Here is a 26,433-nt window from a genome sequence, read left to right as displayed (position 1 = left end):
ATATTAATACCCATTTACACTAAAATAGGAAATAATTTTTACCTACAAATACTTCAAACGTGTTTATTTATTTTTCTAATACATAAAAAAATTTAATTTGTCGGAGGAAAAAAGTTAATATAGAGCAAAGCTCTACAGCATCGCGCGAAGCGCGGTGGTTGAGCAAAGCTCTTTTCCGGTAACACAGGAGCGTAACTGAAATTGTCACCCACAGACTGTTGATTAAAAAAAAATTCAGACCGGAACCGGATACACTGGGCAAAACAGGCAATGCGCATGTCAACTTACCAAATCTCGCCCAAGCGAGATTACGCGCCTCATAGAACTATTTCTATGACGCGTCTAATCAATGACGTCACATATTTTTGACGTCAATGAAAATAATTCTCACACTTTTTTGTTCTTTTTTAAAAAACAAAATTAATGTATACAATTTTGATCTAAATGAAAATCAATTTGGAAAAACTAAATTATTTAACATTTTTTGTATCACTTGAGAAAATTAATTATGAAGGTTTTATATTTGACAATAATCAGCTTCGCTCTACTCAGGCAATGCCTGTTACATATTATTTGTTGCTCATTAGGTCACATCGATGTCATCTTTATTATAATCAGTGATTGTCGCGGGCTGGCGAATATTCACCGCGCGGATCAGTGTGGGAGTAAACGTTTAAGAAAAATCAACTCAGTGGTCTGTATCCACTCAGCGACTTCAGGGGGAATAACACTTAATATTAATGACGATGCTCATTCTTGTGATCAAAATTGATGACGTTTAACACAGCATAATATGGCCGACTAAGCCAGGCAAGGTTGTGCGTTGGATTGCGTACTATCTGAAAAATAACAATATTTTGCAAAAATGAGTCGATTTCGTAGTGACAACGAATTCACAGTAACAACGGGTAGAGATGGGCATCGATCATTTATTGGTAATATATATTTTGAAAATGTCATTTTACCTTGCAGGTCACATAGGCCTAATAGAAAACAATTCAATTTTAATATTATCACTCATTTTTCATTTTTGTAGCCTAGATCTAATTCTTTTCGTGTTGTTGTGGTATAGACTCTACTTTTTTCAATTTTATAAAATAGGCCTACTGTCTGAAGCGTCCGAAATTTTAATTGGATTTCTTCGATTATGAACAAACTAGTGAACTTTGGTTTATTTATAAACTTACCAGCCAGTGTGTTTGAAAATCCATGCCAAATTTGATGAAAATCAATGCAATGTGAATGATCAGTGATGCAGCATAACTGAGAAAATTCGACTTAACTTATTTGACATCAGCACTTTTTGTTATCATGCTTTTGGGCCAAGTTTGGAACATAGTTGATAAATAAAAACTGTATTTTTTGGGCAATTAGTAGTCTACAATGTATCTATGTAGTTATCACCCCAACTAACAAAACATGTCATTGGCTGAATGTAAACAATTTATCATGTTCTAGCCAATCCAAAGTCGTGTATGAAATGCCGCATGATGCATGGAAATTGATGATGTAGTGTACAAACTACGAAATAGAATAATCTAATTATTCTCACGCCGGGGAAATTTTCTGCGTGTAAATGTGTGAAAAAAATCGAATTTTTGCGAGACTGCGACCTCTGCCTACAACAATAGCTCCTTCCTTTTTAACTATAGGTAGTTCCCTACCTTAACGTTAATTTATTTGATATTGTTAAAGCATCCAGGTGCCTAGCCGCCAAACCTGGTCTACACAACCAGTTATTCCTCCATGAACCACCATACTGTCCTACAACAATAGTTCTTTGTAAATGTAGTTCCCTACCTTAACGTTAATTTATTTGATATTGTTAATGCATCCAGGTGCCTAGCCGCCAAACCTGGTCTACACAACCAGTTATTCTTCCATGAACCACCATACTGTCCTACAACAATAGTTCTTTGTAAATGTAGTTCCCTACTTTAATGTTAATTTATTCTGATATTGTTAAAGCATCCATTTGCCTAGCCGCCAAACCTGGTCAACACAGCCAGTTATTCTTCCATGACTAGTCATTGAGTGCTCTATTTTGCGTAACTAACTTAATAGTTTATTCTCGATTCAGCTATGAATTTTGAGATTGCTTCATGAATCTTATATGACGTATTCTGAGGGGAAAGAGTACATTTCGGAGGGTATATTGAAGTTTGACATCTTCCATTAAAATTGTTACGGGGAGTGGTTTTTCTTCCAATTGAAATAAAATTGAAGTATATATTAGTCCCGAAATGACCTAGTTTGTGCTGATTGGACTTTAAACTTCATTTCTCTCTCTCTCTGCGTTATAAATAGACTTTTTATACGGCCACATTGAAATGTGGTCGTATATTGTCATTGCGCCTCAGTCGGTCCGGCGTCCACAGAGAAGCGAATGTTAATATCCGATTGACATTAAATTTATACACAGTATTTAAGGTCATGAGACAAAGATTTCTGATAATTATTGCCAGAGTTATGACCCTTAATCACTTTGAAAAATCTTGTGGACATTCTTGGAGGCTAATGTTAATATCCAATGTATTTTATTTTTATACACTGTGTTTACGCCTGTATATAATTATAATAATCATTTTGATTGACTTTAGATTGATACACAGAGGTTAAGGTCTGGAGACGAACAAGTGTATTGATTTTCAATGATTTTTGATAATTTGAACAGCTAAATCCATGATATTTAATGTTTTGTACCATATGCTAAACGTTAGCAGGGGCCAAATGAATTCTAATGATTTTCTGATAATTACCTAAACATACAATATGCAAGAGCTAAATCTGCCTACTGCAGGTCTTTCTTTAGGTCTGAAATGTTAACTAAGTTATTAATCAGACATTAATTAACTTATCCAGACCATAATCAACTCTTGATGCCTGCAATATTTACTGGATTGGAATCAGATCTGTTGCTCAACTTTCATTGATGATTATATCAAATAATGAATAATCGATATGTTTTTTATCATACCGACTTTATACTTTAGTATTGATGATTGAGGCTAGGCTTAAAATTCAATCGCTCAATTCTCGGTTCAGAGTGGATCATTTTGACTGAAATTTTCAGCAAATTAACTTTACATTATCTTGTTTTTAACTATTCTATTGAGAACTGTCAGCTCTTTATCTAATCTCCCATAATGTATCTTTAATGAGTTGTTTTCCTCTTAATCAGATTTTAGTGTATTATAAATGTTTCATTACCAGTAAAAATGTGACAACTCTTATTGAGTACCTGGACAATTTAGCTGCTTTGGGCGTATTTTTCGTTGCCTGGCAAACTATCTTTAATATAATAATATGTAAGCCCACATTTTCATGTGGATATATTATGTTATCGCCCCTGTCCTTCTGGATGTCCATTCACATATGTCTGTTGACACTTATCTACAGGTCACAATTTTGATGATGCTTTAATTGTAGGTTTATACCCCAAAGATCCCAGTTTCCTTTCTATGTTGGCATGTATCGGACCGTAAATTCATGGATTATGGCCCCTCACCATTACACCATAATCCAGAGGCAACAATTTTTGTCCGATTTAGATGAAATTCAAATGTACTCTTCAAAAAAAGTAGGGGATATTCAGAAACAATACAAAACTGCGGAAATGCACTGCTGTTTTTATTAGAGGTAACCAGTGTGCCAACACATTAACATAAACAGTTCATATTGGCGGCTTATCTGACGGCCCCATTTCACTCACAAAGAGATACACTGTCAAAAGTGAAAATGGACGTTTTTGATTTTTGTCTTAATAATGAATAATTGCTCCACCAATCCTCAGACACTCAGCAATTTGTCGTGGCATGCTCCTAATCAACCGTCCAATCACGATTTGGGACAATCTTACCCACTTCTCTTGCAGTGCCACTGCCAATTCTTGCAGTGTTGTCCCAGACGTGCTCTATAGGAGAAAGGTCAGGACTCATGGCTGGCCATGAAACGTCGACCTTCTGTTCTGGAGTTATGCCCCTTGCCTTTTACACAAAATATGAAATATCTGCAAAGTTTGTGGACCTGCTAGATGTAACAATTTTTGTCCAATGTACATGTAAATGGAACTTAAAATTTGTGTTAAAGTTTAAAGGTCAATAATTATAGAATTATAGCCACTGCCTTTTACACAAAATGTGAAATATGTATGAAGTTTATAGACCCTGCAAAATGTCAGCGTATCTTGCATGGCAACCGCTTGTTCAGTTTATCGTAAACATTTTGCTAATTCCACGCATTAACTGTATAATTCAACCACAATAATGAGGTAGTATGTGGTGGTATTTTGTACAAAAATTATCGGTTAAATTGTTCAAGTGATGTTTTTCACAGACTTTAGACATTTCAGTAATATCAGTTATGATTTATTACGCTTAAGCACAGAGCAATGCGCTGCTAGATAGAACTATAATCTTATAGTACGGTACCAAAGCTTATAGTAACCGGCACCCACCTCATCTGGAGATATGCAGGGCTGACAGATGAGGTACATGTACCATGTCTATGTTTTTATGTATGGTGCTGTTAAATGTATCGATAGCGTATCGTCAAATAAAAACTGTCAACACCTTGTGTAATAATATAGTCTACTTCATGATAATTTTGACCCAGCCATTTCTGACTTACTGCATGCAGATTGATGAAAAGTGGCACATAATTAGACTTCATTTCTTTTTGCTTGTTGTTTCAGAGCATGATGACCGATGGGGACCAAGGTCACAGAGACATCGTGGAGGCAGTGGTGGAGGGGGAGGTGGAGGGGGGAAAATTAGAGGTGGTGGAGGATATGGAAGAAATAATTCTGGTAAAGACATACATTCAATTTTCTGTGTTTACTTTTTCCTTCAGTCTTACATATGTTAATCCTGAGTTTTCCATCATCTGAAGATCAGTGTAACGTTGGTTAAAAACCAGGTCTAGAAATGCGTCATTTCATTGCTAGAATCTAAGAGGATTCTCATATGCAATCTACGCGAATCCTTAGAATCTTAATTAATAATAACATTGTCTAAAAAACAAAATTGTGTTTATTGTTTATTGCCAGTATTAGAAAATGCCGTAGCCAAAATAAGCTTATACGCCACCATGGCATGTCTTCATAACACAATTTTTAGTCCATCACGTAACAGTCACGTAACTTGCAAAAGTTTTTATTCATTCGTCGATCATAGGCAAATGGCACGATGATCACATGACAACCATAACTAAAATTGCTATAAAATGAAATATATAGCCTTCAATAACATTTTCAAACTTAAGCCTCTGTCAGCATGTGTATAAAATAAAAAATCATAACCGTAAATGCTATTTAGAACTGGTTTATTGACCTAATTCCAACTGATATGTCATGTGTCATTGGAATTCGGCATTGGAGATTCTGTCAGGAAAATATCCACTGACACTGTTTCTCTCTCCGTGTATTCGGTGTTCTATCAGGGGTAGGGTGACCCACCATAAATAAATATCTCCATATATCTCGACAATAACGCCACAATATTTATATATATGCCAAGCCTTAAATCAGTTTCACACAATTATAGTCACTAAATAAACGATCATGTTGTACTTAATAAGCTATGACCGTTAATCATGTATAAATAATAGACTGAAAACTGGTTCCAAGAGTCGTCCATAACATCCAGACACTTTTGAGTAAAAGATAGGTTACGTGCCCTTGTTTTGAAATTAGTCTCGCTTAACCAGTCTATCGACCATTCTACGAAACATAACAGAAAGCTAGAACAAGAAATTGAATTTAGAAATAAGCAAGTTAGGTAGCTCAACAATCGTTTTAAGAAGCTTGTAAAAGTAAAATGAAACTACTGCTAGTATCATGTTCCTGACTAACCCGAGTGATTCAGAGATATTATTTGTACTAAACCAAAAGATGCCGCTCTTAACAGTACAGTTAATGATAAAGCGATTTAAAAAATGAAACGAACGTAATTTCTAAATCTGCTGTAATAACCAAGAAGCTTAATTTTACTGCTATTCAAAATCGTCAACAATAAATTTTTTACGGCTGTAATAGTTGATAGATTTGTAGAGAATTGCACGTGCCATGGCTATTTATAGTATCATACTGTCAGACAGTTGGTCTCGGCGCGGCGAATGTGCACGCTTCAGTGGTAGTCTTGAACTATCAGCGGTGGACTGTATTTCTGTGAGTACATGGGTCACCCTATCAGGGGATTATATTCAATGAAGATTTAAATTTACCTAACAAATGGTCAGTGAATCAATCAATGTATTATCCGGTTATTATCTTAATATCTACCGGTACCGGGAATTCAAACGGACGGAGCGTCAAAGAGATCTTTGCTATGGTTGATCTGTACTATGAAATGTGGTCGTATATTGTCGTTGCCCCTGTCCGGCCGGCGGTCCGGCATCGACAATTGCTTGTGGACGTTCTAGAGGCTAAAGTTAATGTCCGATTGACTTTAAACTTTAAATTTATACACAGTGTTTAAGGTTATGAATATGAGACGAAGAAGTCTATTGATTTTCAGCGATTTCCTATAATTACTGCCAGAGTTATGGCCCTTGATCACTTTGAAAAATCTTGTGGAGGATCTGGAGGCTAAAGTTAATATCCAATTCACTTTAAATTTATACACAGTGTTTAAGGCCATGATATGAAGAAGCCTATCGATTTTCAATGATATCCGATAATAATTGTGAGAGTTATGGCCCTTGATCACTTTGAAAAATGTTGTGGACGCTCTAGAGACTAAAGTTAATATTCGATTTATAGACAGTGTTTGAGGTCATGATACGAAGAAGCCTATCAATTTTCAACGATATCCGATAATAATTGTGAGAGTTATGGCCCTTGAACACTTTGAAAAATCTTTTGGATGCTCTAGAGGCTAAAGTTAATATCCGATTAAATTTAAACACAGTGTTAAGGTCGTGAGACGAAGAAGCCCAGTGATTTTCAATGATTTCTGATAATTACTACCAGAGTTATAGCCCATAATCATGATAATTACTTTAGTGTATATAAATGTTTTATTACTGACAATAGAAAAAATATTCGACAACTCTTGTTGACAGCCCAGATGACTTAGCTGCTGTGGGCGTATGTTTCGTTGCCTGGCACCTTTCCTATCTTTAAATGTATCGGTCATCACCACAATTAACATCAACACACAATTGAGATTTCAGCAACACTATGGAAACAATGTATCCCACATCACATTCACAATGCTACCGAACCGTGGAAATTTAATAAATGTTAAGCAGCATATTCAAATTTATTTCAATTTTGAAACATAATAGTTTTATTATTTAATGGATTTTTATTAAGATATAAAAATGTACTTAAAGATGCATTATGTAAGATTTAGAGTTTTCGCCATTATAGTTTAAAAAATGGATTTAGCTCTTACATAATGCATCTTTAAACAAAACAATAAAATCATTAAGAACTAATCATTATCAATGTTGACTGTCTTGCAAACACTTGAAACAGTGCTTGTGCATTGACAACACGTTACCAATAACAAATAAATTAGCTACAGAAACACTCTTTTTGTAACATTATTTTCCTCTTATTGTTATGATATTGGTTTTGATATACTATTTTGTATATATTGATTTTCAGGAAGAGGTAGTAGGGAGATATATAGACCACCTAGTTATGGTCGAGGACCAAGAGGTATAAGTAAACGAGGTCGAGGTAAGAGTGTTACCTTTAATCCCCGATCTAGATTAGACGTTGATGGGGATGATGCAATGGGATCAGAGGATAGAGGGTCTGGTAGACAGCGCTTGTAAGTATTAAAGCTCATCTATTAGAATCTGATTGAATTCAGTAAACTTAGTCTTATAAATTTTCCAAGGGTAGTTGTTAGTGAAAATCGTGACATGCTTTGTTATTAGTTTACATTTTGTGGTGTTTATTTTAAAATTGTCATGAATTAATAGATCACCAGAGCATGCCCAATTTTTTTTCTACAAAACATAAACATTATATACACACAACTTTCATAGCTTCATGTAGTATTTCAAACAATTTTTTGATCAACTTAATATTTTTATTCTTTAAGTATTTACATTATCTTTCAGTAATCCATACTCAGCAAGACCACCTAGTAGACGAGGTGGACGACGATATCCTTCAGATAGAGATAGAGATAGTGAGTTTTATTGTAGTGCTGTTGCGTATTTGAATTGATTTTATGATATCTTTCAGGACTAATGATCATGATGATACCCATTTTGAATTAAATTTTTAAACATATATAAATTATATTAACACTTAGATTGTAAACTTTAAAAAGTGCTAATTATTTGTTTTAGGAGGTAATTCTTCAGGACAAGGTGGTGATCACAGTACATGGTGGAAAGTAACAGTAAGTTTGATAAAATATTAATACATGTATATATAGTTGAAACATGGCAGTCTGATTAAACTCAAATGTTTGTTTTCTTCTGTTTCACATTTTACATTTTACCGAACTCTGACAAGTTTTATCATTCTTTCTTGTTCTTACCTGCTTAAACATTAGTACTGATATCAGGTTTCCGGTAAAATTTTATTTGTGTATGTATTTCTATTAAAAGCAAATGTCAATATTCATATCGACTCATTGGTAAATTTGGTTGTTGCATCATATCTCCTATACTTTCTGTAAATGTGTCAGTTCAATACTCACCTTGATACTAATAGACGAAATGACTGAAAAAAGAATGAAATGTTTTTACAAATTTCTTTAAAACAAAATGAAGGGGATTCATTTCATTTTCTGTAATGGATCCTCCCTTCACAAAAAAAAAAAAAAAAAAATCCCATTTATCAAAAGAAAAGTCCTGCTAAATCTTGAACTCAACATATTGAACTTTGTAGTAGGTTATATAATTGATAGAAATAATTATCAGTTAAAACCTACCTGTTTGTGTTACAGATACCTCATGGTAAAAAATGTGAGAAAGATTTTCTTATTAAAACGATTCAGTCACTAATAAGTTGTGGTTCATTCACTCCTGTACAAGTAAGTAATGGTAATTTTTATACGCCCCCGTCCGTCCACAATTTCTTATGAAAACTCTACAGACTACATTTATCATCTGATTGTTTTGAAATTGATATATGTTGTTTGCATTAGTGAGATGTAGAAGTCTGTTTAATTTCAGTAACTTCCGTTAATTTCTTCTGGAGTTATGGCCCTGGTTTCACTTTGTTGCACCTTGTGAATGCTCGAACGACAAACGTTATCACCCAATCTGTATGAAATTCAAATGCATCATTTGAATTAGTAAAACAAAGAAGCGTGTTGAAATTCACCAATTTCCAGCAATTACATCTAGAGTTAAGGCCCTTGTTTCACTTTGTTGAACATTGTGAACATTCGAACAACAAAAGTTATCCGATCTGTATGAAATTTATAAGCATTATTTGAATTAGTAAAACGAAAAAGCCTGTTGAATTTCAACAATTTCTGTAGATTACTTCCTGAGTTACGGCCTTTGTTTTAGTTTTTAGAACCTTGTGAACCCTCAAACAATGAAATTGTATGAAATTGTCAATTAAATGCCCTTAATTACTTACAAAAGAATAAATATGCGACAACCCTTGTTGACCGCTCGGACGATTTAGCTGCTGTGGGTGTATGTTTTGTTGCCTGGCAACCTATCTTTCTTTTCTTGAACATCCTTTATGAGAAGAGAATATGTATTCCTAGGACTTTGAACCCAGTATTATTACATAGACTGAACACATTAATTCAAATTATGTATCTTGGATAAAAAAGATCAGAAATACTGTAAAATTATACAATTTATTGTCTAAGCTGAATTTATATCCTGTGAAATACCGTAATAGCATATTTTATTCCTTCATAAAGTCACCAATTGTTAGATTTGTATTTGTACATTACTATTGCATAATATTAAAAATGGCTTGATGTGTAAAAGATAAACAGGAAGGGCTAATTATTGATATTATAATTAAAGGAAAAAGCTCTCTTATTTTTTCCTTAATTTTCTTAATAAGTCAACCATCTTTGTGTTGTTCTTCCAGTTTCATTATGAGAATAAAAATGCTGTTTTCTACTTGGATGATAGTAATGTTGCTAAAGCAGTTAGAGCTACCACAAATAAAGCAACTTTACCAAATGGTTTTAAGGTAAGTTATCGTGAGAGTGTTTATTCTACTGATCACAGACAGATTTTTTAGGAGTACTTCCAAAATAATTTGTTACCTTTATATTATATATTGAAAAGGTAGACTAGTAAAAATATTGCTTTTTACCTGGATTTAAAATCTACACCGATTAATGTAGTTACTATAGTATAGTAATAAGACATAGAACTGGGTGATATTTTGGTTTTTCGATATAAAACCGTCACAGATATAATATATTGAAAAACCGCACATACCGCGGTTTTGATTTTTCTAGATAATATTTAACATAAATAATAAAAAAAATGTCTTCGCTTTTATTTTATTTATGATATTTCATTGCTTAATGATGAATAAATAGCAATAAATACTGTTATAAACTCTCGAGTGTTCAATCCATGAAGTTGGCAAATGCCGATAAAGAGCCTTTTTCCACCCAACCAATATCGTTAGAATTATCCCTGCTTCTATTCAATTTTTTGACGAATTGTTTATACAGATGCTTTGGTCTTCCAAAGGAATCATTGACCTGAGAATTATCAAAATAAAATTGAACCATGTGTTAGTCCCGAAATGACCTCTCTCTCTCTCTGTTTACTCACTACTGTGTGATTAATGAAAATATAACTATGATTAATTGTTATTTACCAGATGATTGTAGTTGTCTCGCCAACATCCCGTCCATCATTTGTACTAACAGATGAGTCTAAAGTTAAGTTAAAAGAAGCTATGAGTACTCGTTATGACCCTACTACTAAAGTCTTAGATCTCAATACTTTACACAAAGATACAAGTAAGTATAACACTTGGCTAACCCTTTACTACACTTTTAATAAAGATACAAGTAAGTATACGACTTGACTAGAACTTTACTACTTTTTACATAAAGATACAGCACTTTACTAGTAAATACGACACTTTAAAGAGCTAATCCCGATAATTTTTTGGAGAATAAAACTGCTTAATTTTGTGTTAAAATTCCTTAAAATACTCTACCTAAGGGCCGAGCAACTAACTCAATATTTGTGATATGTTTTCAAACAACTTAAAGCCGTCAGTCTTCATCTTGAAATGAAGACCGGTGACCCAAGGTGTATTATGCGGTGTCTTGATAAAACCAGACATTTTTTTTTATAAAAATAATGTGTAGGTGAAATTTACATTTCGTTATCAAGTACAGGACATGGGTCATTCACTGTATAGATCTCTCAATGAACGGGAATCGATCATCAGGTCACCCAACGAAAAAGTTGACCCAAAATCTTAAAAAAGGGTTACGTGTCTGTGAATAAGGAGTTTTGACGTTCATGTCCAAACAACTCAATATTGTTCAACTAGTCTCTTATGGTCAGCACTCTTTTATTTATCAAGCACCTGTTTTGTGGAATAATCTACCATTTAGTTAAAGATGTTGTACATCTCTATATTCTTTAAAAAAACAACTTGAAACATATATTTAATCAGGCTTTTAACTGACTCTGTACACAATCGTTAACATGTCCATAATCTTGTTGTTTATTTATGATTACATTGTCACTTAGTGCCCCTGCAAAATGTTTTATGAAAGGGTGCACTATAAATATGCTGTAATGATAATAATAATTAAACATACTTTATGTAAGAGCTAAATCTGCCTATTGCAGGTCTTTCTTTAGGCCTGAAATTAGTGAAATGTTATATAAACTATTAAGTAGACCTTTATTAACAAAACAAGACCATAATCAACTCTCGATGGCATCGGATGCTCAAGATTTTAACTAGATTAATAAAAGGGTTCGCCATTTAAACATTTAATTTAAAAATGGAAAAGTAAGGCTAAGTCTTGTCAAAACTACCAACAGTGATAACTTAGCTCAGAATGAAGTAATTTGAATAAAATTTTCAATATTTTCATTTTACATTATCTATTTTAGAGCTATTTAAACAAGAATGGTCAGCTCTTTATCTAAATCTTACATAATGTATCTTGACATAAAATCCAAGGAAGAGCATCACTTTACTACTACTAGTAAAGAACAGCATTTTACTAGTACTTACAACACTCTAATTAAGATACAATTAAGAACAGCACTTTACTGCACTTAACATAAAGATATGAATTAGTAATGATACTTGACTAGCACTTAACAACATATTAAATAAGATACAAGGAAGAACAGCGCTTTGCTAGTAATTACTGCACTTTAGAGGACAATATTGGTTAATGATACTTGACTAGCACTTAACAACATATTAAATAAGATACAAGGAAGAACAGCGCTTTGCTAGTTATTACTGCACTTTAAAGGACAATATTGGTGCCAGTCATTATCACATATGTGATATTCGTCGGTTTTTCCGTCACAGATTAACGTCGGTTTTCCTAGACTGGGATTCTCGGAAATCCACGCGGCCCGCAGGCTGGAGTCCAACACTGAAACTATTCAATTGTTTTTCAGATAACTAGTATCATTATGTATAACAATCGTTGTGAAAATAAATCGGAGAGATTTTGATTTGACAGTTTTTACGTATTTTTGAAACAGATTTCAAAGTTTGTTGGTTCTGTTATGCAAGATCATTTTTGACGTTCCAAAGTAAAAGTTTGGTGCTAAGACCACCTAAAGATAAATTTGAAATGTTCCTACTATTAATTAGAACAGGTTTCGCTTTAATTTTTATATTTTACGTTGACATTTTATTGCTTTAAATCTTCCTAGTGCAAAAACGGTAAATTTCACCTTTTGACCTCCAGGGTAACTAAGACTAAAGGTGAATTAAGCAAGTTTACATTTTTATTGAAAGTGTGATTACTTTTGATCATTTTCAGCTTCTTTTCCTAATACAAGAATGACTGCGCATTCACTTTCAGTGCAAATGAACTCAATTGACCTTTGACCCCGAATATCTCGAAAATGCCCCAACGGCGGACTGATTACCACTCGGCATCGTATTCTACGCAAAATTTTACTCTAGAAAAGTTGGGTCTGGTTTTGTGCCCATTTGATGGAACCCCCCCCGCGCTGAGCCTCCGGTCTATTTAACCAGCTCTATCACATATGTGATAATGACTGGCACCAAGTAAGATACAAGGAAGAGCAACAGTTTATTAGTACTTACTGCTATTTACACAAAGATATGAGTTAGTATAACACTTGACTAGCACTTTACAACACAAAATAAGTACCTGAACACAATTTGTTGAGATTTTCGCTTTGATTTGATTTAATCATGAAAATAACAATGATATGATGGTTGTGTGTTGTGGTGATTCATATTCTCACAGAGCAAATACATAACACACACTCTCTTAACCGAAAGTCGATTAAAACCCATGGACCTCTTGTTTACTAATTTTTATTTCCTGTCTGTTTTATTTTAAGGCCTACAAGCAGATGGACTGTATATGTCTTTAAATAAAATCAATGTGATGTCAGAAGTCATTAATATCATTAGAGATAATATTCCAGAAGTAAGTTGATAATAGACTAAAGATGTATTATGTGAGCTATTGCAGGTCTTTATTAACATGGAAGGCCATTTATATGGATGAGAACACCTGCGGTGAGATTAAAAATTTAACGATAAAATGGATAATCAAGACTTTGTCTTGTTTGTCCAGTACTGTTGCTATGAAAATAAACAATCTACGCTACATCATCCAACACTCATAATTTTGCTCAGAATAAAGTAATTTGAATGAAATTTGCAGTATATTCATTTTTTCGTTGTCCCTGTCCATCGGTCCATCCTGCATTTGTTGTCGCTCTAGAGGCAAAATTTAATATCTGATTGTTTTTAAATTTATACACCGTGTTTAAGGTCATGAGATGAAGAAGCCTATTGATTTTCAATGATTTTCAATGATTTCCGATAATTACTGCCGAATTTATGGCCCTTGATCACTTGTGGACGCTCTAGAGGCCATACATGTAGTTATCATCTGATTGATTTTATATTTATACACCATGTTAACGCCTATATATAATCGTTTCGATTGACTTTAGATTGATACACAGAGTATAAGGTCTTGAGACGAACAAGTATATTGATTTTCAATGATTTTTATACTCCCACATTTTCATGTGGACATATATTGTCGTCGCCCCTGTCCAGCCGTCCAAAATCACGTTTTTAGCTTGTGGACACTTTAAAGGTTACAATTTTGATCCGATTTTGATGAAACTTGAAATGCATGTTTGTAAGCCAAAGATCTTGGTTCCTTTTGATATTCGTGCATATCGGATGGTAACTTCCTGAATCATGGCCCCTAAAAGTAACAAAAAATCACGTTTTTAGCTAGTGGTCCCTCTCTAGAGGTCACAATTTTTATCTGATTAAAAAAAAATTGTTTTGTTAGTATATAACCGTTACACCCTAATGATTTTTTAGTTCAAATTTCGTAAAATGGCCACCCCTTATACGCAAATAGTGTAAAAATATGGTATATCAAGGTTGTGGACCTTCTAAAGGTCACATTTTTCATCTGATTTTGATGAAACTTGGAATGCAAGTTTATATCCAAAAGATCTTGGCTCCTTTAGATATTCGTGCATATCAGATCAGACCTTCCTGAATTATAACCCCTGATTGTACGAAAAATCACGCTTTTAGCTTGTGGTCCCTCTAGAGGTCACAATTTTTATCTGATTTAAAAAAATCTTTAAGTATATCACCGTTACACCCTAATGATGGTTGAGTTTGAATTTCGTGGAAATCGGACTAAAACTGTCGCACAAAATGGCCGTCCCTTGTATGCAAATAGTGTAAACATCTGGTATATCAAGGTTGTGGACCTCCTAGAGGTCATAATTTTAATCCGAATTTGATGACACTTGAAATGCGTGTTTATAACCCAAAGATCTTGGTTCCGTTCGATATTCGTGCATATCGAATCATAACTTCCGGAATTATGGCCCTTGTTTGTACAAAAAATCGCACTTTTGAGTCTGTGGTCCATATAGAGGTCACAATTTTTATCTGTGAAAATCAGACTAAAATTGAAGGACATAATAATGGCCACCCCTTGTACGCAAATAGTATAAAAATATAGTATATCAAAGTTGTGGATCCTCTAGAGGCCACAGTTTATATCCAAGTTGGATGAAACTTTATATGTTTTTCTCATAAAGATCTTGGTTCATTTTGATTATCACACATATCCGAACGTAACTTCCTGGATTATGACCCCTGATTGGTCGAAAAATCGCATTTTTAGCTTGTGGATTCTCTAGAGGTCACAATTTATTTTCCAATTTTAAAAACCGTTTAGATATTTCACCATTCCACCATAATGAAGATTGAATTCGAATTTCGGGAAAATCAAAATAAAACTGCCCGAAAAAATCACGGCTCTTTGTACGCAAATTGTGTATAATTATGTAATACAGTAGTTATGGACCCTCTAGACGTCACAATTTTTTATCCGATTTTGTTGAAACTTAAAACATCTTTATATTCCAAAAATCTTGGTCCCTTTTGATATTTCAGACCATAACTTTCTGGATTATGGCCCCTGATTGTACAAAAAATTGTTTTTGTTTTTAGCTTGTTCTCTATCTATCTCTAGCAAAATCTGGGCGTATCCTGCTTGGCAGCTACTGGTTGATAACTTTAACACATAAATCTGTGATATTAAATATTTTGTATATAAAATGTTACCATGGGCCAAACAAATTCCAATGATTTTCTGATAATTACTTAATGAGTTGTTACTCTTAATCAGATCTTAGTGTATTATAAATGTTTCATTACCGACAATAGAAAAAATGTTGACACTGCCTTGACGATTTAGCTACTGTAACTGTGGGCGTATGTTTCGTTGCCTGGCAAACTATCTTCTAAATCTATTTTGAACTATCATAGCAAGAAAGGTCATTTCTTTATCTAAAACTTACATATAATGAATCCTTAACATATTTGAGTTTGGGTATAAAATTTATAACTACAGTTTTTAACATTCATGTACTGGATTTTCCTTGCAAGAATTTAGTGATATAAATTTAAAGGAAAAGTTAAAGCCAATTACAATTAATGAATTTTTTGTATATACTATCATATTTTCAGTTAGTGTGTTTAAACCTCAGATCAAATAAAATTCATAGTTTGAATGGATTACAAGGGCTTGTTTCTGTTACACCACATTTAACAAGCCTAGATTTATCAGATAATGAAGTAAGTAACTGTGTATAAGAGAAAATTTGTTTGTGGGATAGCTATAGGAAACCAAATGGTTGAACTTTAAAAGTTGATTATGGCTGTTGTTGTTTACAAATGAAAAGTGGTCTTTTCTGTACCATTCTTTGCAATAATTATGTGTTTGCCATAATATTGTCCGGTTGGAGCTGATGTTTCATCAAACTCCATTTCATTTGTGTACATTAAGATTTAATGAGTTCTGCTACTTGCTTTTACGTTTTGAATTGTCTTCGTATGATTATGTTGCTGCCTAATAAATCTTTTACTTCACATGTATTGTTGTTCACAGTTAAAAACTATTGAAGAGTTGGACAAAATCAAGACATGGAACTTAGAAAGCCTCAAGTTGGACCATAATGTTTTGTGTGATTCATTTAAAGATAAAACATCATATATTAGGTAATAAGTAGGCATGTTGACTGATGGTATTGTTACCATGCCATGTGTTATGAGTGGAGGAAGTTATTGGAGTTGTGGTATCGTTGTGTTGATCACATTTTATCCATTAACAATGAATTTTAGATTACAAATAAACTTTAGAATATGTCATTCAAATGAATACATTGCCATATTTACTATAGTTTAAAGCTTGGGCACCTGAAAAGTGTTATGGTAAAGGCTGTCTTTGACTTCGTCATAGCATGATTATAAGAAATCCTATCATATTTTGAACTTATATTTTACTATCATAAGAGTGTGTATGAAATTATTTATTATAAACTGGAGAAAAAATATTATGGAATATTAAACAAGTAAACTACCTTGTTTTACTAACATATCACATAATTAAGTACATTTTCTCCACTGTAACTAAAAAATACAGACATTTTTGGGATGGAAATATAAACAAGTAATTTAGTGAGATCCATGTCTTCAAACTGAAGTTCATGCCTTTACTATAGAGTACAATATCTTTATGATCATAGAAATGTTTTTTTTTAACCACACAATTCTAGAATACTGTATACAAAGGAGGAATCTGTTGATGGGAACATTGATTTACTGCAACAGATTATGAATAATTTTTGTGGAGGACGAGAGAGAATGATGGTAGAAGAATCCCTGTGAAGAAGCCTATGATCTGAGTGTCTTGATATAATTTGGCACCATGACAGATAAAAAATAAATCTGTAATTGTTCCAAATTAACTATCGGTAGTGTCTTCAAGCAACGCGACAGTTAACCAATGACGGGTAAGATCTCTCAGAAGGAGGGACAACCTAAGACAGGTGCTGTCGGGGCTTGAGTTATGTAGACACAATGATGATCTTACTGATTTTCTCTTAATATTGTGGACTGGTGGAATTGTTCTGATAGAATGCAATGGATTTTTGATAAAAAAAAAAAAATCTCAAGGCTTATTTAGAGCTATATCGATATGATTTGTGCAGTAATAAAGATGATACTCTGATATTTTTAGACAAATTCCATCCTCATATATGTCTGTCTAATTATATCTCTGAATCGCAGAACATCTCTGATTGGACCTTTCTGTTATTCATTGTTCATTAAATTGTCTTTGATATGCAGATTTTGTACAAACATTTGAGAAATTGAACTTAATTATTGTGTTATTTCAGTAACATTCATGTTAATAAAAAACAGACTAATGAAAATATCGTAACTGTTTTGGTTAAAATATGTTTTTCCCCAGATATGCACTGTTATGATTGTAAATCAAAGATAGGATAACTTTTTATATAATACCAATTCTAAAGTATCAGAATTGGAAGATAACTAACACAAATTATAATTGTTCACTTCAGTATATATTTTTTTTCAGTGCAGTGAGAAAAAGATTTAGCGACATTGTAAACCTGGTATGTTGTTGATTGCAATTGCCTCATGAAAATATTTAAATGAATTAGAATCTGCTTGCTAAGGATATTTCATTTATTTGTAATAAAGAGAAAATACAATTTGTGTCTGTGCTATATTTTGATCTAATAAGATAATGAATTATTACACACTATTTTCTATAATTTTAGGATGGTAATGTTTTACCACCAACTATAAAATTTGATCTAGAAACAAACACAACCCTTCTTCCAACAAAGGTTAGTTAAATTACTTTCTTTTAATTCAAATATTAAATGGAATTTTCCTAATTAAACATGCATTATGCAAGAGCTAAATCTGATTATTGCAAGTCTTAATTTGGGCTTCAGATGTTATAGAAATTATAAATTAGATCTTTATTTAAACAACAAGACCAAAATCAACTCTGTAGACCCACGGATGGCTCGGCTACAGCTCGGATTTAAATAGGATTTCACTAATTGATTAAATCAAATAAGGGGTAACCTGATGAAAATACGTCAGTTAGATCGAGGCGAGGCCGCTGTAAAGCGTTTCCGTATGCCATTGAAAACTTTACTTGATAATCGAGATATGTAGGTGGAGTTAACGCCTATCAATCAAATGATCAGCGAAGGTGACGACACATTTCGCTACCATTTCTAGGCAAATATTACAACGATGATAACTATGTTCAGAATAAAGTAATTTGACTGAATTTTTCAATATATTCTTCTTTCATCATCTACTTTTGAATTGTTATAGCAAGAATGGCCAACTCTCTATAAAAATCTCCCATAATGTATCTTTAATGTATGTTAAAATTGGCATGTAAATTGTAATTATTTTCTTAGTCCAAAAATTGGATTAAAATAGAATTATTAGATAAAGAAATGATAAATCACAATTATATAACGGTTTACTTGCTTTCTATTAATCCTCAATATCAAGAGATGTATTATTATGATATAAACCTCATGTCTGTGTTATTCTAACTGAATTTAATTTAATATGACCAACTGTAAATTCATAAGAAATTGATAACAATAATAATAAATTTCTGCGTTTGTATTTTAGGGAAGCTTTTTTTCTGATGAGACTCTAAAGGCATTGATTGTGAAATTTTTAAGAGAGTTCTATTCAATTTATGACTCTGACAATAGACATCCTTTAAAAGAAGCCTACTTCGAAGAGGTAAGTTGTATCAATTTTATTGTTATATTTGACAAACAATATATGAAATCAGGACGATAGAATGAAGTGAATAGAAGCTTCTTCAAAATCCATAAAATTATTTTGTTCTGCTTTGTTGACTGTTCCATTCCCTTTACATATGCTGAGATTTAATGTGGACATATTGCCATCACCTATGACTGTCGGTACCGGTCACATTATACAGTTATTGTCCCCCGCCTTTCGAAGAAAGCAGGGGACTATTAAAATGGGTGGGTCCGTCTGTCTGTCCGTCCGTCTGTCCGTCACACTTTTTGGGACACAATAACTCTCTTTCTAATTGAGCATTTTCGGCTTAGGGTAAGCAAAGATAAGCAATTTGCTTGGTTGATGCTTTGGGACACGATAACTTTGGTTCTAATTAAGTGAGAGTGACGAAATTTGGTGTATAGTTTTATTACAACAATACCTTGACTAAGTTCGATAATAGCATTTTCTGCTTATGGGTAAGCAGAGCGATAAGCAATTTGATTGGTCGAGACTTTGGAACACAACGCTCCTTCTAATTGAGGTAGAATGTTCATACTTGGTGTAGACGTTCATTAGGTGAATGCCTTGATGGAGTTCGATGATAAACATTGTCTGCTTACGGTCAGCAGAGATAAGCAATCTGATTGGTTGATGCTTTGGGGCACGATAACTTTTGTTTTAATTAAGTGAGAGTGATGAAACTCATTACCTTGACTAACTTTGTTGATGAGAATTTTTTGTGTATCCTAAGGATCGATAAGCAGTTTGATTGGTCGATACTTTGGAACACAATAACTCTCCTTCTAATTGAGGTAGAAGAATGTTCAAACTCTCATTCCATCTGATAGTGAGTGATGAAACTTAGTGTATAGTTGATAATCAGTTTGATTGCTTGATACTTTTGAAAAAAATAAATGTGCGATTAATGAATATGTGTCATCTATTTATTTTGGGAAATCGGCAGGGGACATCAGCCTCACTGTTGGCTTGTTTTAGATATAATTATTAAGACTATACAGTTTTTAAGAAAGTTTTTTGAAATATGATAATTATGACAGTATATGATGGTTATTTGAAATGTGATAATTATAACAGTACACAGTTATGTTAGATATGATAATTATGACCATATACAGATATTTTAAATATGATAATTATGACTGACTGTAGTTATATGAAATATGATAAGTATAAAATTTACAATTATTTTAGATATGATTATTAAGATAGTATATACGGTTATTTGAAATTAAATAATTATGGCAGTATGCAGTAATTTGGAATATAATTGAAAGTATACTGTAATTATGACAGTATACGGTTATGTTATATTTGATAGTATAGTATACTGTCATAATTATATTTCAAATAATTACATAGTTATCAAATTTAACATAACCGTATACTGAATATACGGTTATTTAAGTTTGATGATTATGACATTATGAATACAATTATTTGAAATATGATAATATGACAGTACGGTTATTTGAAATTTGATAATTACGTAATTTATTATTATTTGAAATATAATTATGACAGTATAAAGTAATTTTTAATTTGATGATTATGACATTATTAATACAATTATTTGAATTATGATAATATGACAGTATACGGTTACCGATATGTTAAATATGACAATTATGACAGTTATTTGAAATATGATAATTATAACAGAAACTGGTTATGTTCAATATGATAATAATGTCATTATATGGTTATTTGAAAAATGATAATATCTCTTTTGTTGAAAAGATTAATAATTCATTACATTTTTATTTTTTCCAGGCAACATTTTCATTAGCTGCAAGTTACAATGGTGGACTTGAATACAGGTAAATGTTGGTTAAGATTGAAATTCTGGCCTCCAGAGTTCTATTTCTTGAATTTATTTGTACATATATGTTGAGTACTATTTACTCTGTATATATTTATTTACACTATCACTAAGTTCAATAATATTAAATATATTTCAGACAACCAAATTTACAAGAGTACATTCCTGAGAGTCGAAATCTTATCAAAGGGAGTGGTACCAAGAATCTAGGTAATGTATATTGTTACATAGAATTTTGATGATTTGAGAAATTATTAACTCCTTATATTTCTGATTGAAATATGATACTATTTATTGTTTGTTACTGTGATTTCGAAAGTAAGCGAAAATGTAAGCTGTATGGGAGAAGATTTACCTCTCTTCCACAACACATTTAGTGTGTGTGTGGGGGTGTGTGTGTGGGGGGGGGGGGATGGGTGTCTGGGTGGTCTAATGCATTTGTTTTAGGTCACAAGGTCAGTCATCTGATCCATATGGGGGGAGGATTGCCTGCATAACCACCTGGAGTTTCTCGGTTTCCTCCCATTTGCTAAAATCCCTGTGAACAAGAGAGAGAAATGGGGTTTAACATCCACTGGACACAAACTAGGTCATTTTGGGACTAACACATGGTTCAATATTATTTCAATAATTTGCTTCCATGTAGGGTTCTATAGCAGTGGGAAGACCCGGCGAAATGCCACTAGGTTGGACAGGCAACCCTACGTCTTGCCACGTACAAGTGGGGATTCGAAACCACGCCACTTGACTCAATGACAGTCAGACCTTGTAACCATTCAGCCATGCTCCCCCGTGAACAAGCAAATTATTGAAGTGAAGATATACCATGTTAGTCTCAAAATGACCCAGAAGTAGATGTTAAACCACATTTCTCTCTCACAGAAATAAAAATCATCATGGTAGTCTGACAAAAGTATTGTTTAGAATGAGATATTAAAACCCTTGATAAAATGTCTGTTAAAGTACCCTTGATAAAATGTCTGTTAAAGTACCCTATCATATTAATTATAGCAATAAATGAATAATGCTTGAATGTTTATTATATCTATAATTATAGATAAGAACTACCGATTGTTAAAACGAGGAAAGATAGCCATCGCTTCACAGCTATGCTTATTACCTAAAACTTCTCATGATCCCAATTCATTTGTTGTTGATGTGGGTGTTGTAACTGTAAGTATAAGCTTATAATATGAAAAATAAATTAATAATAAATAATAGACCCTGTCTTGAACACAAACAAAATCCACAGATAGTTTTTTTCAAAACAAATTTTTAAATTTCTGACAACTATCTCACATATTTTAGATGTTATTCATTTTAATTTCAACCTTTTATCTTTCTGTATTTTCCACCCAAAAAGAACCCTCACCATTTTTATCAAAAAAATAGAATTTTGAAAAAGATTTCTTCACTTCCAAACTCGATAAACTTAACAAATAATTATGTCTTTCAAGTCTGTGGGTGATACCAGTTTGTTTGTATGGGACGAAAATAATTAAGTCCACCTCTGGACATTCTCTTGTGTTTGTTAAATAACATTTGATGATTGGAATTTAAGAAAGAGCAGGCAAATTTCTTCTCCCTAGCCATTGGCCCTTTGATTGTATACATGTGTATGCTTTTTGAACAGAAACCGCAACTTTTTGCAATTGTACTTTTAATGCTTATGAACACATACATAGTTTTCATTGTATGGTAGGGATAGGATTGTTCATGAGGAAATCCCTACTAATATTTGTAAATCATCTGACAAATCCCTATCCTTGGTGTAATAGTGTATAATTATTATTGAGACACTTGTATTTTATTTTAGCCCAATATGATGGCCTTCTCTCTCATTGGTGTATTTAAAGAATGTGAGTATTATCAAACTAGATTTTATTATTTTGGTTTGGTTATTTCTTTAAACTGTAATTCAATAATAAGGTTAAATAGTTATTATATGGGGAAAAAACCAATGCACATTTTGTTGTTCAAACATTATTCTTTGCTGGGTTAACTGATATTTCTATTTGTTTTATAATAGCTGACAGTAAAACAGATAAACCACCTATTCGAGCTTTTTCACGACATTTTGTAGCTGTACCCAGTGGACAAGGGTAAATATTGGTTATAAAATTAGATTTCCTGTTTATATAACTTTCCTCTAAATAAAAATTTGTATGATTTATTATTATACATGACTGATGATATAATAATATTAACTTCAGATAATAATTTACTTGCCATGACTGAGATAAATTTCATATTGTAAATTTCAAACACCCATTTTGCAGTGTGGTTTTAACTACATTAATATATTGATACTGCACTAGGATGTAACAACTTAAAATACAGATACACTATCCCGTGCATTTCAACGAAATCGTCAACATAAGTTCAACATTTCCTTCATCAAGCATAATTAATGCATGATTGGCACATGGCCAGTACCATTATTTATTATATTAAATAATTGTTACGCCAACATCAAAGGATGACGAGGTCACATCTGTATTTTTATGACAGTTATATGTGAACATTTAAAAAAGTTTATCCAAGTAGCCGTCATCATTATTTACCTTTTGTTAGAATATAGAAACTAATGAACCATCTCCATCAAATATTTCATTTTGTTTTCACTTCTATTTCTTTTACAGTATTTTGATAACTAATGATACACTGACAATTACAAATGCATCACCACAACAAGTTCAGGTTAGTTGGAAAAAATCATACCATTCCATTTTATATTTATGAAAGGTAGGGCACTGGCTCACTAACCAGGTCTGAGGTTTGATCCAGTGTTGTCAGTCATGCAGGACAGAGGGCCTGGCAAGGAAAAGTGTAGTCATTTGGATGGTATGGCAAACAGGCCCTGTGTATTTCTTGCCGTGCTCATTAAAGAACCTGTGATAATTAGAATTATTGATGTGATATTGATTTAGAATATATTTTAATTGATAGGTTGCTTTCAAAAACACCGGACCCACCCCATCTTCTAGTCCTGTATCAAGTAACCCACCAGCTTTACCAAATAATATGTCTATTACTGAAGCACCATCAACTAGTGGTGGTCTTACTCCAACACAACAACAGATGTTACAACAGTTTGCTACTGTATCTAACATGAATTTGGAATGGTCAGCAAAGTAAGTATTTATTTATTGTTTGCTTCTCTTGTGTTCAAAACTGGGTAAATGAGGTTTAACTTTAAACAGAGGACAACATAATTTTGCAACATGGCTTCCTGTCACAGGAGTGTTTAAAATACCTAGCTATATGTATGACTCTATGAGGGTTATATACTTAAAACAGAAAAACGGGCATGCATGAAAAAGTTCTTGCTTTGGCCCATAGTTGAAGGTTGGGGTAAAAAATGCAGTTGAGAACCTGCAGGCTACATGCATATTAACTTTTACAGTCATTAGCATATTAATGTGATATAATTTTCAAGTTCAATACATAGATTCAGAATAAGTTGTATTATTTGTTATAGGTGTCTACAAGAAAATGGATGGAATTATGAAAAAGCTGGATTAATTTTTATGGAATTAAATGTAAGTTTAGAACTATTTCTATAGTGGTACATCATGTTTCTCAATTTAAAATTTTGCCACATGATCTATTTTGATTTCCTCCGCCTTTCGAAGAAAGCAGGGGGACTGTCTGTCCGTCCGTCACAATTTTGGGGACACAATAACTCTCCTTCTAATTGAGCTAGAATGATCAAACTTCATTACATCAATACCCTGACTAAGTTTGATAATGAGCATTTTCTGCTCCGGGTAAGCAGAAAGCAGTGTGTTTGGTCGAGACTTTGGAACATATAACTCTCCGTCTAATTAAGGTAGAATGTTAAAATTTGGTGTAGGTGTTTATTAGTTGAATGCCTTGATGGAGTTCGAAGATGAGCATTTTCTGCTTAGGGTAAGCAGAGATAAGCAATTTGATTGGTTGATGCTTTGGGACACGATAACCTTTATTCTAATTAAGTGAGAGTGATGAAATTTGGTGTATAGTTTCATTACATCAATGCCTTGACTAAGTTTGATAATGAGTATTTTCTGCTTGAGGTAGAATATTCAAACTTAGTGTAGGCATTCTTGAAGATGAGCATGTTCTGCGTAAGGTAAGCAGAGATAAGCAATTTGATTGGATGATGCTTTGGGGCACGATAACTTTAGTTATAATTAAGTGAGAGTGATGAAACTTGGTGTATAGTTTCATCACATCGATACCTTAACTAAGTTCGTTAATGAGCATTTTTTGATCTGGGTAAGCAAAGCGATAAGCATTTTAATTGGTTGAAACTTTGGAGCTCGACAACTTTGATTCTAATTGAGTGATAGTGGTGAAACTTCGTGTATAGTTTCATTACATCAATACATTACTTGGTCGAGACTTTAGAACACAATAACTCTGCTTCTAATTGAGGTAGAATGTTCAAACTTAGTGTAGGTGAATGCCTTGACACAGTTCTGACGTGCGCATTTTCCACTAAGGCTAAGCAGAGATAAGCAATTTGATTGAGACTTTGGAACATGATAACATTAGTTCCGATTGGTTGAGAGTGATGAAACTCTGAGTATAGATTCATTATATCATTATTACCTTGGCTAAGTAGCGATAAGCAATTTGACTGGTCAATACTTTGGAACATAACAACTCTGCTTTTAATTGAGGTAGAATGTTTAAAGTTGATGTTGTAGATGTTTATTAGGTGAATGTTTTGACTGAGTTCAATGATTACCATTTCCAACTAAAGCTAAGCAGAGCGAAGCAATTTCATTGGTCAATGTTTGGGACAAGATAACTCAGTGTATAGTTGATAATCAGTTTGACTGCCCAATATTATTGAAGTAGATAACTGTGAAATCAATATGTCATCTATTTATTTTAAAATTTAGGTGGGGGACATCAGCCTCACTGTTGACTTGTATAATTTAGGTTTGAAATATTGATTTTAAATTTTAAAGAATATGACTTTTTAAATACCTTATTTTATAACATGTAAATTTAACTTTTTTAAGGAGTAATTGCTAAAACAAAGACATTCATTCACAATTTATTTTCTATTTCAGAAAGCTGGCAAAATACCACCTGAAGCATTTATAAAATAAAAAAAATAATGCAGATTATCTATTTGTTTTGATTGATAATGAAGTATAGATGATTCTTTTAAATAACAATTTTACGAGAAAAAAAACCCCAAACAAACAAAAAGAGGGCATTTTTTAACCTTGGATAATTTGTATGTGTTAATGGTTGGTATGAGGAAATAACTAATATTTTAAAGACT

General features: G+C 32.8%; 1 protein-coding gene across 4 annotated transcripts; it reads left to right on the top strand.

Moving 5' to 3' along the window:
• The first annotated feature begins 768 nt into the window (after nt 1–768).
• Nucleotides 769–26,347, top strand: LOC126821435 (nuclear RNA export factor 1). 4 transcript variants are annotated; one of them, XM_056101170.1, is made up of 23 exons: nt 770–935; nt 4,694–4,807; nt 7,613–7,781; nt 8,077–8,147; nt 8,311–8,363; nt 8,916–9,002; nt 10,031–10,135; nt 10,784–10,925; nt 13,495–13,583; nt 16,178–16,285; nt 16,599–16,708; nt 18,093–18,129; nt 18,298–18,366; nt 19,184–19,300; nt 21,101–21,147; nt 21,289–21,359; nt 22,207–22,322; nt 22,966–23,008; nt 23,179–23,251; nt 23,792–23,849; nt 24,099–24,283; nt 24,631–24,691; nt 26,216–26,347. In XM_056101170.1, the coding sequence occupies exons 1-23, from the start codon at nt 866–868 to the stop codon at nt 26,252–26,254; spliced, it is 2,034 nt and encodes a 677-aa protein (XP_055957145.1). In that variant the 5' UTR covers nt 770–865; the 3' UTR covers nt 26,255–26,347. The 4 variants fall into 4 exon arrangements, 3 of the variants coding, with proteins under 3 accessions (XP_050405050.1, XP_055957145.1, XP_050405814.2); XR_008788175.1 differs by lacking the exons at nt 16,599–16,708; nt 21,101–21,147; nt 21,289–21,359; ... (5 more) ...; nt 24,631–24,691; nt 26,216–26,347 and having other exon boundaries at nt 769–935; nt 19,184–19,254; XM_050549857.2 differs by lacking the exons at nt 770–935; nt 4,694–4,807; nt 7,613–7,781; ... (5 more) ...; nt 13,495–13,583; nt 16,599–16,708 and having other exon boundaries at nt 16,188–16,285.
• Nucleotides 26,348–26,433: the final 86 nt, after the last annotated feature.

This window comes from Patella vulgata, chromosome 5 (genome assembly GCF_932274485.2).
Source record: "Patella vulgata chromosome 5, xgPatVulg1.2, whole genome shotgun sequence".
In the NCBI taxonomy this organism is placed as follows: domain Eukaryota; kingdom Metazoa; phylum Mollusca; class Gastropoda; family Patellidae; genus Patella; species Patella vulgata.
This window is presented reverse-complemented; position numbering and strand designations above follow the sequence as displayed.

Coding starts and splice junctions, on each gene's coding strand:
- LOC126821435 (XM_056101170.1), top strand. CDS start 866: ATGAGTCGATTTCGTAGTGACAACGAATTCACAGTAACAACGGGTAGA. Junction 23,252..23,791: donor GCTGTACCCAGTGGACAAGG/GTAAATATTGGT, acceptor TTTCTTTTACAG/TATTTTGATAACTAATGATA. Junction 23,850..24,098: donor CATCACCACAACAAGTTCAG/GTTAGTTGGAAA, acceptor TTTAATTGATAG/GTTGCTTTCAAAAACACCGG.